The sequence below is a fragment of the Rattus norvegicus genome, chromosome 2 (genome assembly GCF_036323735.1).
Source record: "Rattus norvegicus strain BN/NHsdMcwi chromosome 2, GRCr8, whole genome shotgun sequence".
Taxonomy (NCBI): domain Eukaryota; kingdom Metazoa; phylum Chordata; class Mammalia; order Rodentia; family Muridae; genus Rattus; species Rattus norvegicus.
In genome coordinates, this window is record NC_086020.1 from 222,461,732 (window position 1) to 222,476,266 (window position 14,535).

General features: G+C 48.6%; 1 protein-coding gene across 1 annotated transcript in view; it reads right to left on the bottom strand.

The window, feature by feature from the left end:
• Positions 1-317: 317 nt before the first annotated feature.
• The window catches only part of Hadh (hydroxyacyl-CoA dehydrogenase), a 42,398-nt gene continuing 28,180 nt past the window's right edge, over positions 318-14,535 (bottom strand). The window contains 5 exon segments of the mRNA NM_057186.2: positions 318-1,122; positions 2,350-2,466; positions 8,129-8,201; positions 9,762-9,851; positions 13,861-13,987. Of these exon segments, the coding sequence (NP_476534.1) occupies positions 1,004-1,122; positions 2,350-2,466; positions 8,129-8,201; positions 9,762-9,851; positions 13,861-13,987 (526 nt within the window). The 3' untranslated portion in view covers positions 318-1,003.

Sequence of the window (14,535 nt, forward strand, 5' to 3'; positions counted from 1 at the left end):
ACGAAGCCACTGGACCTCAGGGCTTCAGATGTCTTTCCAACTCCACATTCTATCATGGAAGACACTGTCAACCCAATGATTAAAAGAATCTTGGGTTACGTTATTTGGCTTTGTGGCAAAGAAGAAACAGATGTTCTTAAAAAACCGCTCTTTGTGCTCCTATTACTATTTTACTGGTAAGAAACGTGGAAGGGCTGGACACAGACCGGCCTCACACACATGCCCCCCCCCTCCCTCCTGTGTCCTGGCTTCAGTACCAGCCAGAGGTCTGAGAAGACGGGCCCGTGGTCATAATTACTTCAGCATTCTGTGATTTTAAGTCGTATACGTTTATTTATTCCCATCCCAATGTTTACAGATTAAAAGACTGCATTTTAGTAGAGTCAGCTCAGAGGCACTTTGTAGCACTGATTTCTCCTGAAGAAATGAGAGAGACAGACAGTGACGGTTAAGATCCGAACGGCCACGAAGATGGGCCAAGAACCAAGCTCACAGGTACTTGCCCAAAACTCCAGGAGTCCTGTCCTGATGAGGAGTAAAAAAGACGGGACATTTTCTGTCACGCCCAGAATGTAGGCTAAGGCTCAAGGTTGCGGGCTACAAATGTTCCCAGGCACGCAAGGCCTCTCAGGTGCATCTGTAGGCACCATGGTGCCTGCCCCTGGGGTTCAACGCTGATAAACACGGCATACTCATTTTCAGGAGACCTGAGTGAATGCGGCTAATGATTGCTTCTTACAAAAAGTGGCAAGGTCCAGAGAAAAAGATGTTTGCTCCAAGGCACCCAGGGTATACTGCTTTTCAGAAAAATTCACAGAGAACAGACTAAACTAGAGAATTAGATATCAGTGGAAGAACCCCATTACCGTAACTAGCCAAGAGATTACGTCAGAGAGACTGCAAGGGAGGGTCCACTGAGCAGCCCACGGCAAGCCTGGAAACAACAGTGCAGAGCGTGCTTGTCCTTGTCCAGTGGCTGGCTGGAGATGCTGCCGAGGGGGGATCACTTGTATTTGTAAAATCCTTCTCCGGTCTTTTTGCCCAGCTTCTTCTGGGCCACCAAATTATTCATGGAAGGACTGGGCTGAAATAAGGGGTTCTCCGGATCCATTTCGTGCCACCCTGTCAAGAGGAAGGACATAGGTTCACTTCGGTTTTGACGTTTTCAGGACGAACCTGGGGCACAGAACCTACGCAGGCCATCATGGCAGAGACGCAAGGCGAGCTTCATGGGTACAGCCAACGCCGACACTACGGCGGGCGTGGCACCATCTGCTGCTAGGAGCCTAGCTCCACTGAAGGGCTCCTTGCTACTCAGGACATCCTGCAAACCAAGGCAAAGGCCGGACAGCACAAATAGAAAATAAACCAGATCCATGCTAAGTCCTGGATTGTTCCCAAAGGTATTTTTGCAGCCTCATATAATTTCAAATTTCCCTAAGTCAACTAAAACCCTTTTCCTCCCCAATATGTAAAGGTTTTTGGTGAAATGCTAGAGTGGTACAATATATTTGACTCCAGAATTCCAGCTTAATAATCATTTTGGTGCTGTCTTCAAAACCACCAGGCTTAAAAAACAGTACCTGAATAGTCTGATAGCAGTGAGGTAACACATGTTGGCCCGTGATGGTATGACACAGCGTACCACCGTCAATGTCCTGACTTTCTAGTGTAACCCAAGTTATACTAGAAACACCTATAGGTCCATAGCTGGATCCAAATAAAAGGTTCAAAACAGATGCCCTGCCAAGCAACAGCAGCCATCTCGGCCACCCACTAGTGTGACTCTCCGGCCGCCAGCTATGGCCGGACTTGCTTTGTCCCCCAAAGGCTGTTGTGCTGAAATCTGGATTCTCAGTGTAACAGTGTAGAAAAGAGTGGATCCTTCTTCAAGAGTTAGTGCCTGGAAAGGTACTCAGGAAGCTCTACCCACACAAGTGGACTTGTGATTTCTCAGGGGTGGGTTAAATCTAGTGACTAGATTACTTTTGAGAGGGCAGACAGTTGCAAACCAGGGGCATCCCATATCCACACCTAAGAACCTCTGTATCTGGCTGTTTTGCTTCTTCGCCTCTCTGCCATGTTGTGACAAAGCCAGGAGCATCATCTTGTCATTTGGAGTATCTCTAGCTATCAGAACCGAGAGACGCACAACTCTATTTTTTCCCCCTTTATAAAGTATCCTGCCTCAGGCATTTGGTCACAGTAACAAAAGGTGGACTGCATAAGGCAGGATTTTGAAAAGTCTTAAGATTCATGGAATTGTTTCTTAACTGACATTACAACTTATAGTTTTAAGACGCCAATTCAACCTAGTGGGAAAAACTAAGAGAAGGGTTTAAAACCTACCGTCTAAGATGAACTTTGTAGTATCCAGTCCAACATAGTCAAGAAGCTCAAAGGGACCCATGGGATACCCGGCTCCCAGCTTCATTGCGGTGTCGATGTCTTCCTTAGATGCATCGCCTGCAGAGACAAGGGCCCCGAGGCTCCACCACTGTTCTCCAGGTCTCCCCATCCCCAAGTCACCGCCAGAATCACCAGGATTTTATAGACACACACGTTCAGAAAATGTCTAAAAGTCCATGTTCCTGGTGGGTAAGAGTCTGTCTCAGATCACACACTACACTGGCCATAAGCTTTCCAAGTCAACCCCAACAATTGAGGAAGCTTCTGGAGCCTGCTGCCCAGTTCGTGGGGTGAGCAGCCTGGCCCCAGGAGCACTGCCTCCCTGACAGTTTCTGATTTCCCAAGTCTAGAGTCCTCCACAGAAATGTCATTTAATACTAGTGAGTTTCCATTATAAATGGGCTTCATAACTATATACTATCTCACATACATATGTATATACACATGAACATATACACATATGCACACATACAAATATATACATATACACTCACATGTACACATACACATTCACACAAATATAAGCATATATACACATGCGCACACATACAAATATATACATATACACTCACATGTACACATGTATACACATGCACATATACAACAAACATAAGCACATACACACATGCACACATGTACACATACATGCATGCACACATACAAACTCATACATGTTTAGGTTTCTGTTTGTTGCATATGTATTTTTTTAATTTCCTGTTTTACAAAGGAACTTTCTACTGGGCCTGTGTCACACAGTCAAGGCAAAGCTTAAGTGACAGCTCAAACAGATAGAGCCACCATGTTCCACTTGCTGTGCCTTACTGAGAGCCGTTTTCAAAATCACGTTAAGTTGGTAGAAGTGTTTAAGCGTTCATTGCAATGTCCAGTTCCTTCCTGTCATTCTAAGAGACACAATCAATCAATCAATCAATCAATCTTTAATAAATTAGAACTAGAGGTCTCTAAGAAATCACACTTTGAATTTTAGGTAGTAAGAAGGTAAAAATAGTCATACGTATGAGCCTCACCAGATGGTCTCGCACACCCATTCTCTCTCCTAAGTCCCCGGCAGGGTGGGGGCATGAAACCCAGGGTCACAAGCTGAGCAAGTGTTCTGCCACCGAGCTATTATATCTATCATGTACCCTGCGCTAGACACTTGCGATGAGACAAGGGCAAAGCGGTCAAGCTACCGGTGACGTAACGGGAGGAGGAGGAGCACATGATGCAGCATCAAACCGGTTCACGATGTACAGATAAAGATGAACAGATCCACTCAGACTTCACCGGCTCACCCCCCACCCCGGAGGCCCAGGCTCTGAAGAGTGAAGGGAATCTCAAAGGAGCTGGAAGGGCACCGCAGACAGACACTACCGCACATGCGCAGAGGACACCAGAAGGTACACAGTAGGACAGGCAGGGCTCTGACTCCACAGCTCGCACATGCGTTGTTCAGGATGTGGAGACACGTGGTGCTAAAGCTGCCTCCAGATGCCAGACGTTAACACCCTTGACAGGCTCCTGCCCCAGGACTGCTTCCTACATGCCACGGCCTGGGCTTAGAACAGTAAGCCTTCTACATCTTCAGGCCTTAGCCTCTTCCTTCCTCTAGGCTTCCTCTAGGTTCAGATGGCTCCAATCAGAACCTCTCCCCCACCCTCTTACTTACACCCTGCAGTCCGCGGAACAGTAGCGGCGAGGCCTGGGAACCAGGACACTCATCATCCCTGTGTGTCTCCACAGTTGTCAGAGCCTTACTGCCAGCTCATATTTAAACAGGCAGTGTCCTCTCAAAAGAATGTACATGCCCCGGGGACAGAAATCTAACAGCCTCTAACTTGACTTAAAACCATTTAATCAAAACCATAGTCAAAGGCAAAGGCAAGATTATAATTCCCAATTCAGACCCTCACTTGAGGGTTATTACTGGGTTTCCAAAATTACTGATCAGTACAAAGTATTTTTTTAAAAACAGTACTCGGGGGGTTGGGGATTTAGCTCAGTGGTAGAGCGCTTGCCTAGCAAGCGCAAGGCCCTGGGTTCGGTCCCCAGCTCCGAAAAACAAGAAAGAAAGAAAAAAGAAAAAAGAAAAGAAAAACAGTACTCATATACAAAGTCAGCACAGTTCTAAATCATAGTAAATAGGCAAAAAGAAAAAGACAGAAAAGCAACATATACAAGATGCCGGCCAAGAGAGATGCTCCTTAGTGCCCAGGAGTCTGAGAACCTGGTGGCCCCTGTTCCTCCATTAAAAAAAAAAAAGGCCACACAAAGCTCTGCTTCACTCTCTCTAGCTCCCCTGAGTATGTGGCCCTTAACTTTACTGAGGACGATGAGGCAAAGCTTCCTCAGGGGCTAGAGCCTGAGACCAGGGACCTGCCTCCATGATTGTCTCCTTTTTCTGGCTCTCTGGCGCCACCTGCCGGCAAGTCCCAACATTACAATCAGAAGCCCCAGCTCCAAGGACCAGCAAGGAGGAGGCCTGCCAGAAACTCCTTGCTTGACAGATGGCTGAAGCCCCACTCTGGAGTGATCCGTTGGGGACATGAAGATGAGGACTCTGACCATGCCCCAGGAAAGAAGACATCTGGGAAGTCAGATGTGTCGTGCCATAGAGAAGGGAAGCAAACAGCCCTAGGGAGAGCTACCAGAGAGAGCAATGACAGATTATGCCCAGTTTAGGCCTCAGGGACAGCAAGTAGGGCTATGGAATGATGTCTGCGGAGGCGATGGCAGAGCCTGAGGGTGAGGTGGAAGAGTTCCCAGCCATTGCTTGTATACAAGCTCCCGGAGACCTGCTGTATTTCTCTGCAGCCAGGGCAAGGCAGTGAGATTGGCGGTGGGTGCTCTGTATGCACCTAGGACACCCTACAGTGGCTAGAAGGTAAGTCCATGACATCCCAGGCTACAGCACAGCCTTCCCAAGAGCTAACCGCACGCCCTTGCTATGCTTCCAGAGCTGAGTGAGCACATAACAAGGACAGCATCTTCCCAAGCCTACAGCACTCTGCCCTCAGAGCTGGGACTTCACCGTACCTGCCAGGCCTTCACTAGTCTGGGGACAGCACACAGCTGGGAAAGGCATTGTGAAGGCCTACCGCAGGAGGCTGTCAGAGGTCAGAAATACAGTGACCCTCCATGACTCTTTCTACACAGGGTGTGTGCGAGAGGTGTAGTGGGCACCCAGGGTACATTGGCAGCTGCTCAGCTCTCTGAACCCTTGCCTAAACAGACTCCCAGACATCCTTACAGGCCCTACCATCAAAACAGCATTTACCAACCAGCAGGGACAGACAGACAGACAGACAGACAGACAGACACACACACACACACACACACACACACACACAGTGCATCAATAGCGTGGGACAGAAAAATTCTCCCCGAAGGAACTAGGACACAAAGCCAGAGCGCCAGCAGAAGCCAGGCCCCAGCAGAGAACAAGGACAGAAACCAGGAGCAGTGTCTCCTCCACTTTCTGGGCAATGTACGCTTTCTCAGCAAGCATCACGTAGGAGGAAGACTTGAGAAAGTATAAGGTAACTAGGGTTTCGGTGTGGCAGAGCCTCAGTGTGGTGGCCTGGAAGGAGGAGGCAGGGCTGGGAGAGAAGAGGAGCACCATTGACAGGGAGGCTCAAAGGTGACAGCTGGCAACCAACAGTGAGTGCATCTAAAGGCTTCAGTGGAAATGCAGAGCCCAGAGTGGGCTCCCGTCTAAGCACTCCTCAGAGGCGGCCAACTGAATACCAAGGGGCAAAGAGTTCAGACCACAGTTAAGATGCTGCTAACATACCTGCATGACACTTAGCAACCCCAGGACAGACAGACGTTCTGACACAGGATCCAGAAAGCTAAAACGAGAAAGGCCACAGGGCCAGCAGTGACAGGCCACCCAGCGAAACAGCAAGAGCAAACTGAAAGCATGCCCTGAGCCAGGTCCTGCCTTCTCTGAGGCAACACAGAAAGTGTGTAGTAATCCCGAGGGGCAATGGGCATGAAGAAAATGGCTTTCAACTTCCCACCAGATGCTTGGCACACAGGAGCGGTATCAAAGGACAAGGTGTTTCAGAGAGAAAACCGCCATGGAGTTTGCTACATTCTGAAACATTACATTTACGGGAGGGGGGAGGAGGGGTGAAGGGGTGGGAGGGAGGAGGGAGGGAGAGAACCCAAATGGTTTTCAAGGTAGGCCGACAAACCACAGACTTTCTCTGAGGTGTAATCAGGCGCGTTTGTTGAAGATAAACAGAGAAGTGTTGGTTCGATCTTGGAGTAAACGAAGGCAACTGCTTCCGTAAAGCACAGAGGCCAGTTTAATATTAAAAGCCAGTTTGGATGAGGCAAACGTGCTTTCTTCTACTGGGAAGAAGCAGTGTAAATGCTCTGTTTGGAAAGTGGCATCCTTGAGAGTTTGTACGCGAAGCCTCTCACATCAACAGCAGCAATTGCATTTGCCCGGTCCCTGCAACATATTTGCCTTCAGAGTAGACACCACACTCTCCCCTCAGAAACAGGCAGGGAGAGCACACATCTGTCCTCACTGTGGACCACATCCTGAGGCTTCTGCTTCTACAGCAGGCAGAGTCATTCTTTGTCAACCTTAGAAGGGGACACTGTAGGGTCAGGCAGAGGCTCAACAGGTAAGAGCATGTACTATGCAAGCCTGGAGACCTCAAAACACGCATAAAGGTGGGCGAGAACTGACCCATGAAGCTGTCTTCTCATCATGACATGATATGCAGGTGTGTACATATGAACATGTACACATACACATGCACACACATACATACACACATTGCACATGCACGCACATACACACATACACACACATGCACATACACAACACCATGCACCCACACAACACCACTCACACACAAATGCACATGTACACATACACACACATATGTGCACATGCACACACATGCCCCCGTACATATACACATGCATGCACACATGCACATGCACACACAGGCACGTATATACACATACACACACAAATACTTTTTTTTAAGAGAAGGAGCACATTTCAGATCATGAGGTATAAAACAGTGCATCCTAATTTTTTTCTATCGGGACAACGCCTTTACAGTATTAGCCTCGCCATTCATCCATTCATTTCCCATCTCCTGGTTATTTTTTCCATTACTATCTATTTTGAAAGCAGTAAATTCTTACTATTTGGTGTGTGTGTGTGTGTGTGTGTGTGTGTGTGTGTGTGTGTGTTTTGTGTGTGTGTGTGTAATGTATCATGCATGTGTGTGTGCATAAGCTGAGAAGAGGATTTCAGGTCCCTCGGGGCTGGAGTCACAGGTAGGTATGAGCTGCCTAATATGAATGCAGGGATCTGGGAAGCAATCTTGGGCCCTGCGGAAGACACTCTCAGCAGTGGGTCACCTCCTCATCAATCCCCATTCCCACCCACAACGTCACCCCTACCCCTCCACATACACACAGTAAACTTTCAACGAAAAGCAGAGGGTCGGGGTGGAGATCTGCTCCATTGACGAAGTTACTGCAGCCTGGACTACCACAGAGTCTCATAGGGACCCTGGGACCCTGGGGACCCGGTGACAAAGGTCCTAAGTCCAGGGCCAAGCTGAGCTTAGTCCTGCAGAGCTAGAAGGCTGAACCCTCTTCCCGGGCTCTGTACAACCCACCCATCCCCCTGCGCGTGCACAGCCCGAGAGCTGCAGGCCCTTGTCTGGCCTAGGACAGGTACCTCGCTCATGCAGCCGGATAGCTTCTATGAGGTATGGCACCAAGAGACGGTTCACGATAAATCCAGGAGTGTCCTGATGGAGGGGAGAGAAAAAGACAAGTGACTTCGTTAAGCTTGACCTTTTGTTCCCTATGGGCCACTTCCTCTCACCCTGGATTCCACTGCCAGACTTCTCTCATCCACATGTTTGCAATGTGCTGTGAAGTTCCTTCCTCTGTCTTGTAAGGCATCCTTCACTTTCCTGCCCTCCACTTCCCTTTCAGGAGTCGGCCCAGTCTTAGGCCCCCATCCAAGCAGCAGCACTGCCCAGGTTCCCCCGAGCCACCCCTGGGATATCTCAGTGTATCTCAGAGCTAACCCAACTGCATGCAAAACAAACTGGCCACCATGGCAACAGGGTCCGAATGGCCCTTCACTTCAACACCCCTGCCGCTGTCTGTCTCCACGGGGCAGAGATGCCAGCCGTTCTAGCCTGACCTCACAGCCTTTCTGCTCTCACAGACACTGCACTGTCAGAGTTTGACAAATAAGTCACCGTCGTCTTCTTTATCCACACTATCTCACCGTCGTGGTTGATGTCCTGTGTTTGCTTTCTACAATACTCCTAAGTCTGAACTCAGTATTATACTGAATCTCCGAAACAAACAAAACCAACAAAACCAAGCAAAAACCAAAGTGTAGTTTTACTAGATCTCTGAATGAGCCATCTGGCACTACAAGGTCCTGTAGCTAAAGAGAGCTGACTCATGTGCTTGGTCCACTAGTCAGGAAGGTAGTCTTCTTTAAAACAATAACAACAACAACAATAACAGTAACAACAACAACAACAGCCACCCGCCTAGTTTTGTTCTGTTCTTTTACATCATCCGAATATTTTACTTTAGTCATAGCAGTGGGGTTTTACCCCTGTGCTCTCCTACCGACTGTCTATTAAGGTAGAAAATAGTAATCGTATTTCAAAGCACATCAACGTAAGAAGGTAGTGGCTGGGGTGGGGGTGGGGGGTGGAAGTGCACAAAGTTGGGGCTTTCCTGGACCTGTTCTTTTATCAGAGCAGCAGGTAGCAACTTTAGGGCCAAGATGGTCTCCTCAGAGAATGGAAGAACCTCTGTGTGTGAGATCCTGAGGCCTTCTGGGAGCCTGTCTGACTGAGTGCTTCAAGCTTTTGAGGAGGGATTTCCAGATAATATGTGCAGACACAAAGAACACGGATCAGAAATGCTTCTGTGTCAGACAGTAGATATAGCTATAAGCTGTGTCACAATGTCCCTGTTAGGGACAGAGGGCATCTGTACCAGTGACAGGAGAAAGCTCAATTCACAGCCATCCTAGGGCTGTCCAGCATGTTGCATGTTTCAGATATAGGAAGGAGATCTACAGTGTTTCCAAATGTTTGCCCCAGGGCATGCCCAACTCTGTAGTTTATTACTTGAAGATACACAGTAGCATTACCGTTGATGTATTTATTAGAGGACACTTTTCTCTAGAGCTCAATGGATGCTGGCATCCTGCCCCGGAAGCTTTTGAGTTGCAAGACAAGTAACACTTCACCCGCCCCACCTTCACAGTTACCCTGCCTCAGGTATTTTACTATAGTAACGGAAAACAGACATAAACATTACCCATGCTTTACCTTGCAGGAAACAGGATGCTTCCCTAAGGTTTTACAAAAGTCAACCAGAGATTCAAATGTCTTCTGGCTGGTCATCGGTGTTTTAATGACCTGGAAATGCAAAGCAGGAGACCATGACTGGAGGGGACAGAGAAGCAGTAGAATGCTTTAAGGACACCGAATCTAAGGCTCTACACAAAAACTGCCTTTAGTTTTACCTCAGTAGGAGTCTCAAGCCAGCAGCAAAGTATTAACCCAAGAGTCCATGCAAAACCCCGGAGTCTGCAGATTACACAAACCCAGTGTTAAAACTCAAGTACGTATTGCTGGGCGGGGGTTAAGGAGTCTTCCAGATGTGTCAGTGCGCCAGGTGTCTTAGAGTCAAATCCCAGCTGAACCACTCACTGCCCTTCTTGGCTTGGGACACTGGGCGTGTTTCTTGAAATTGAAGTGACATTAAAACCACTCTGTCTACATCACGGAGCCGAGTAAAGACAGACTGGGGGTTGGGGGGGCTGCAGAGATGGCTCAATGGTTAAGGGCACTGACTGCTCTTCCAGAGGTCCTGAGTTCAAATCCCAGCAACCACATGGTGGCTCACAACCATCTGTAATGAGATCTGATGTTCCCTTCTGGTGTGTCTGAAGACAGCTATGGTGTATTCATATAAAATAAATAAATCTTAAAAAATGGCTGTAGGGTGGAAACTGGTGCTGTGTGTGTGTGTGTGTGTGTGTGTGTGTGTGTGTTAATCTTGGAGAAGGTTAGGGGCGATGGGGGGCTACTCTTAAGGTTCTGTGCATGGAGCCCACCTCTGCTGCAGATTAGGGGTGATGTGCCTAAGTCACAGCCATCTGGATTCCTAGTTGAGTACCCATCTCACCATGACACTTGCTTGCACACAGATGCCCCAGCTCTCAGACCCCTCAAGGCACCTCAGAGCAGGTTCCTTGGAGAGGAATACCTTCATTTTTACCAGCAGGATCCAGGCAGTTGGGACTGCTGACAGCCCACCCGACCTTCCCTTCAGTGCACGCAGGGCATAGCTGCCACCTCACTGGAATCTAGAAAAGGTGGCACCAAGCACAGCCCCCGAATTGTCTATCTCGAAGACTTGTCGGAAACTGGATTTGGCGACACGGAGAGCCCAGGGTGAATTACACACACCACGCAGGCACACAAAGATTTTAAATGTTGGTAATGGAAATCGACTGAAGTCATAATGAGGAGACTAAGTACCTTACGGCCCCTCACCAGTGTTTCCATCCCTTCTGTGAAATGAGGAACCGAGAAATCTCCCCTGTAAGAAGACAAGCTAGGTCTGTGTGGGGAGGAAAGGAAAGACATGAAAAGCAAAGGAGAACCCACAGTGCAGCAGGGGCTGGGGTGCACCGTTGCTGGGAGCAGGTAGGTGGGACCGGAAACAAATCCAAGAGATAAATAGGAAGAGGACAGAACTATAGTGAGCATTTTGAAATTTTGGTTTCTCTAAAATCCACAGGAATATTGTGTGTGTGTGTGTGTGTGTGTGTGTGTGTGTGTGTGTGTGTGTCTATGAGAAAGTATTTTCATTTTAATCCCAGGTATGGGGACATGGGGCAGCTTCCGACTGACTGCAGCAGGTGACTATGATTTGCTTCGCGCTCTAGTCAAGGCATGGTTTTGCCAGCTACGGATGGTTTCTTCGACTTCGTGACATTCCAAAATCTGGGAACTCTTCAGAGGCTGAAAAATGCTAGGGCCCTGAGAGGTGTGGGTGGGTGGTGGTCGTTCAGGAGGGTCGGTTGTGGTTTGTCAGTAGTCGTGCTCAAAGGAGATAGAAAAGGAAAGACAGACTTAGATTCAGGGGTCTTTACCTCTCTTTTCTCTCTATCCTACCTAGTAATAGAGGGTGAAACGGGGGCAGAGGGAACAAAGAATGGGAAAAAGAAGAACCCAGAAGATAGCAAAGACCAGCTGCACAGAATGGACCAAAACCCCCTATGAACAGAGATCTTCAAACTACTCTGCGGGAGCCTGGAAGGGCCTGCGTCAGATCCACAGCCTCGGATCTTTAAGGGAAATTGTGGGCTTAAAGGAATCAGTGTCTGAGGTTCGGGAGTTTTATAAACGGGACTGATGCGTAAGAATTCTTCCATTCAACAAAGGACAGCACGTGACAGATAATCTACAGCCCCGATGCAAGTGTCAACCCCAGGGAGGGGAAGGACTCTGTGGTTCACTGTCCCATTCATTTCTGTGCTCAGCACCAAGAGCGCAAAACGAAGCAAAACCAGCCTGGATGGGCGTGGGGGGGTGGGGGGGTGGGGAGCTGGGTAGGAAGTCCCAGCCCCAGCTGAGGAAATAATGGCACCTGATGGCTACTGTGAGCTGGGGAGTGGGTTTTCTTTAGAGGTGCAGCCCCTGGTAAGTCAGTTATGGTCCAGTGAGAAGCCGCACACTTCAGAGTATATGCTCTTGATGGGTTTCATTTACTAAAAGGAGGATACAAGATTGGGAGGACAGGAAACGGGGGTGGGGAAGCTGGGCCTGGAAGGGGCCGTGGGGAGGTTGGGATTGTGGATCAAAACTCACCATATGAAATTCTCAGAGAAAGAATAAAGTTAATTAAAATCTATGAAAATAGAATCGAACACTTTCATGGAGTATTTTCTAGAACATGCTAACAGCTGGTAAGCATTATCCATTCACCAATACACTGCATTTCTCCGGAAGACGAAGTTGAAATGATTCTGGCTCTCCTCAGTAACTCTACAGAGTGAGTACAATGTGCAGGGCGCAAGCGTCCGTAACCTAGAACTAAGTCCGACCATTAGCAGACTAAGTGCTGAATGGACACCTCTCCCCTTCGCTGCTCTCTGCATAAGGGCAAACTGCATCTTCTACCTCCCAAGGCTCTTCCTTTCACTGTCCACTTCCTTTATAAATATCGGATTTATGTATACCGGTGTTTTGCCTGCCCGTATGCCTGGCCCACACAGGCCAAAGACACTGTAACATCCCTTGGGACTAGAGTGACAGTCAACTGTCACCTGCATGGTGGGAATTGAACGGGGTCCTTCAGAAGAGCAGTCAGTGCTCCTAACCACTGAGCCATCTCTCCAGCCTATTTCCTACTCCTTCAATAACAGCCAGGAAGGCCAGAGGAACAAGGTCACAGGACGGGGAAATCCCACTGCAGAGAGAGTGGTAAGAAAAAAGTGGATATGAAGCAGCCAGAACTGATAAAATGTGTTTATGGTGGGGATCTGCAGTGCAGGAGACAGAAGGCAAAGAGCTAGCAGAGAAGGCAGCCATAAACAACCCCTAGAGAGGCCCCAGCCAGAGTCTGCCTGGCTCCACAGGGCAGCGTCCCCCACACTTCGCATAGCAATAACTCCACAACCTCAGACCAAATGCTGCTTTAATAGCAGTCGCTCCCAGAGACCCTCTAATTAACCCCTATAAAGGGCAAGCCGCCACATGTCCAGTGCAAACTGTCTGTCCTGACTCCATCTCCCTCAACTAAGTTTCCCAGCAAGTGAGCAAAAGCAGTCTGAACAGGAAGGTTGGCAAGCCCTGTCACCTTCAGGATCTGACCACCACAGGCTCAAGGCTCCAGGAAGCTGCTTTGAAGAGCTCTGATCACAGCATGGAGCTGTGCCTCACTGGGACGGTAGTAAAGGATTGCTGCTCGGGGACCAAATTCACACCAGGAGGGACAGACGAGCTAGAACACCATGTCAGGGAAGAACTGCGTCTTCTGCATGCAGCAAGCTGACCTCAGCAAGACGGCATGCAGGTGCGTGGGTCTCCCCTTCTCTCATGTCAGTGACCCTGTGTCCCTCCCCGTCTGACGTCCCTGTCAACACTGCCATTGGCCCCAACACAAGCAAGTTACTGACAAAGACAGGCACATAAAGAAACAAAGTAGAAAAGTAGATATAAGCTGCCTTTTCTTTCTTTCTTTCTTTCTCTCTCTCTCTCTCTCTCTCTCTCTCTCTCTCTCTTTCTTTCTTTCTTTCTTTCTTTCTTTCCTGAAGAGGACAATTGCCACAACAGAAACACAAAGGTTCTTTTGTATCGACCTTCCAGGTTCCCGTTAAGTTTCACACCACATAAGGACCAGGTGCCCACTGACCTCCACAAGCTTCATCATGGGGACAGGGTTGAAAAAGTGGAGGCCAGCAAATCGGTCTTGTCTGGTGGTGGCATTGGCTATGTTTGTGATCTGCAAAGAAGACGTGTTGCTGGCAAAGATGGTGTGTCTGTGGAGAGAAGGAACAGTAGAGAACCAGAATGAGTCCCACGTGGGCCCACGGTCAGCACCATAGCCCTGTGTCATTCCAGTGCATGAGGCGGCTACACGCTGCAGATCTGCTGGGAAGCACAAACACCACTCCCCACCACACCCTCCAGCCCCTGTCCCCTGAGGAAGGCACCACAGGAGAGGCTGAAATCAAGCGATTGCATTTTTATCTAAATCTCCACATTTTAAGTTACCAGCTCCCAAAGCATGATCATTGGGAGCTCCCGAATTTTAAAACTAAAGTTCTCTCGTCTACACATATTAGTTAATTTTCACAATATGCAGAGGAGAGAGACGGTAGCTGTTAGTGGAAAGACTACCAGACGTAGCACAATGAAGTGAGCACAATGAAGTGATCGGACACTCGGAACTGTAAACAATTCTCAGAGAAAACAGCTGAGCCCTCAGGAGCACGGGGCAGTTCCCCCTCTAGTGCAAAGCTTAAACTCGGTCATTGGACGAGAATGGAAATGCAAACACGGGGCTTTGAACATGGCCAAAAGGGAA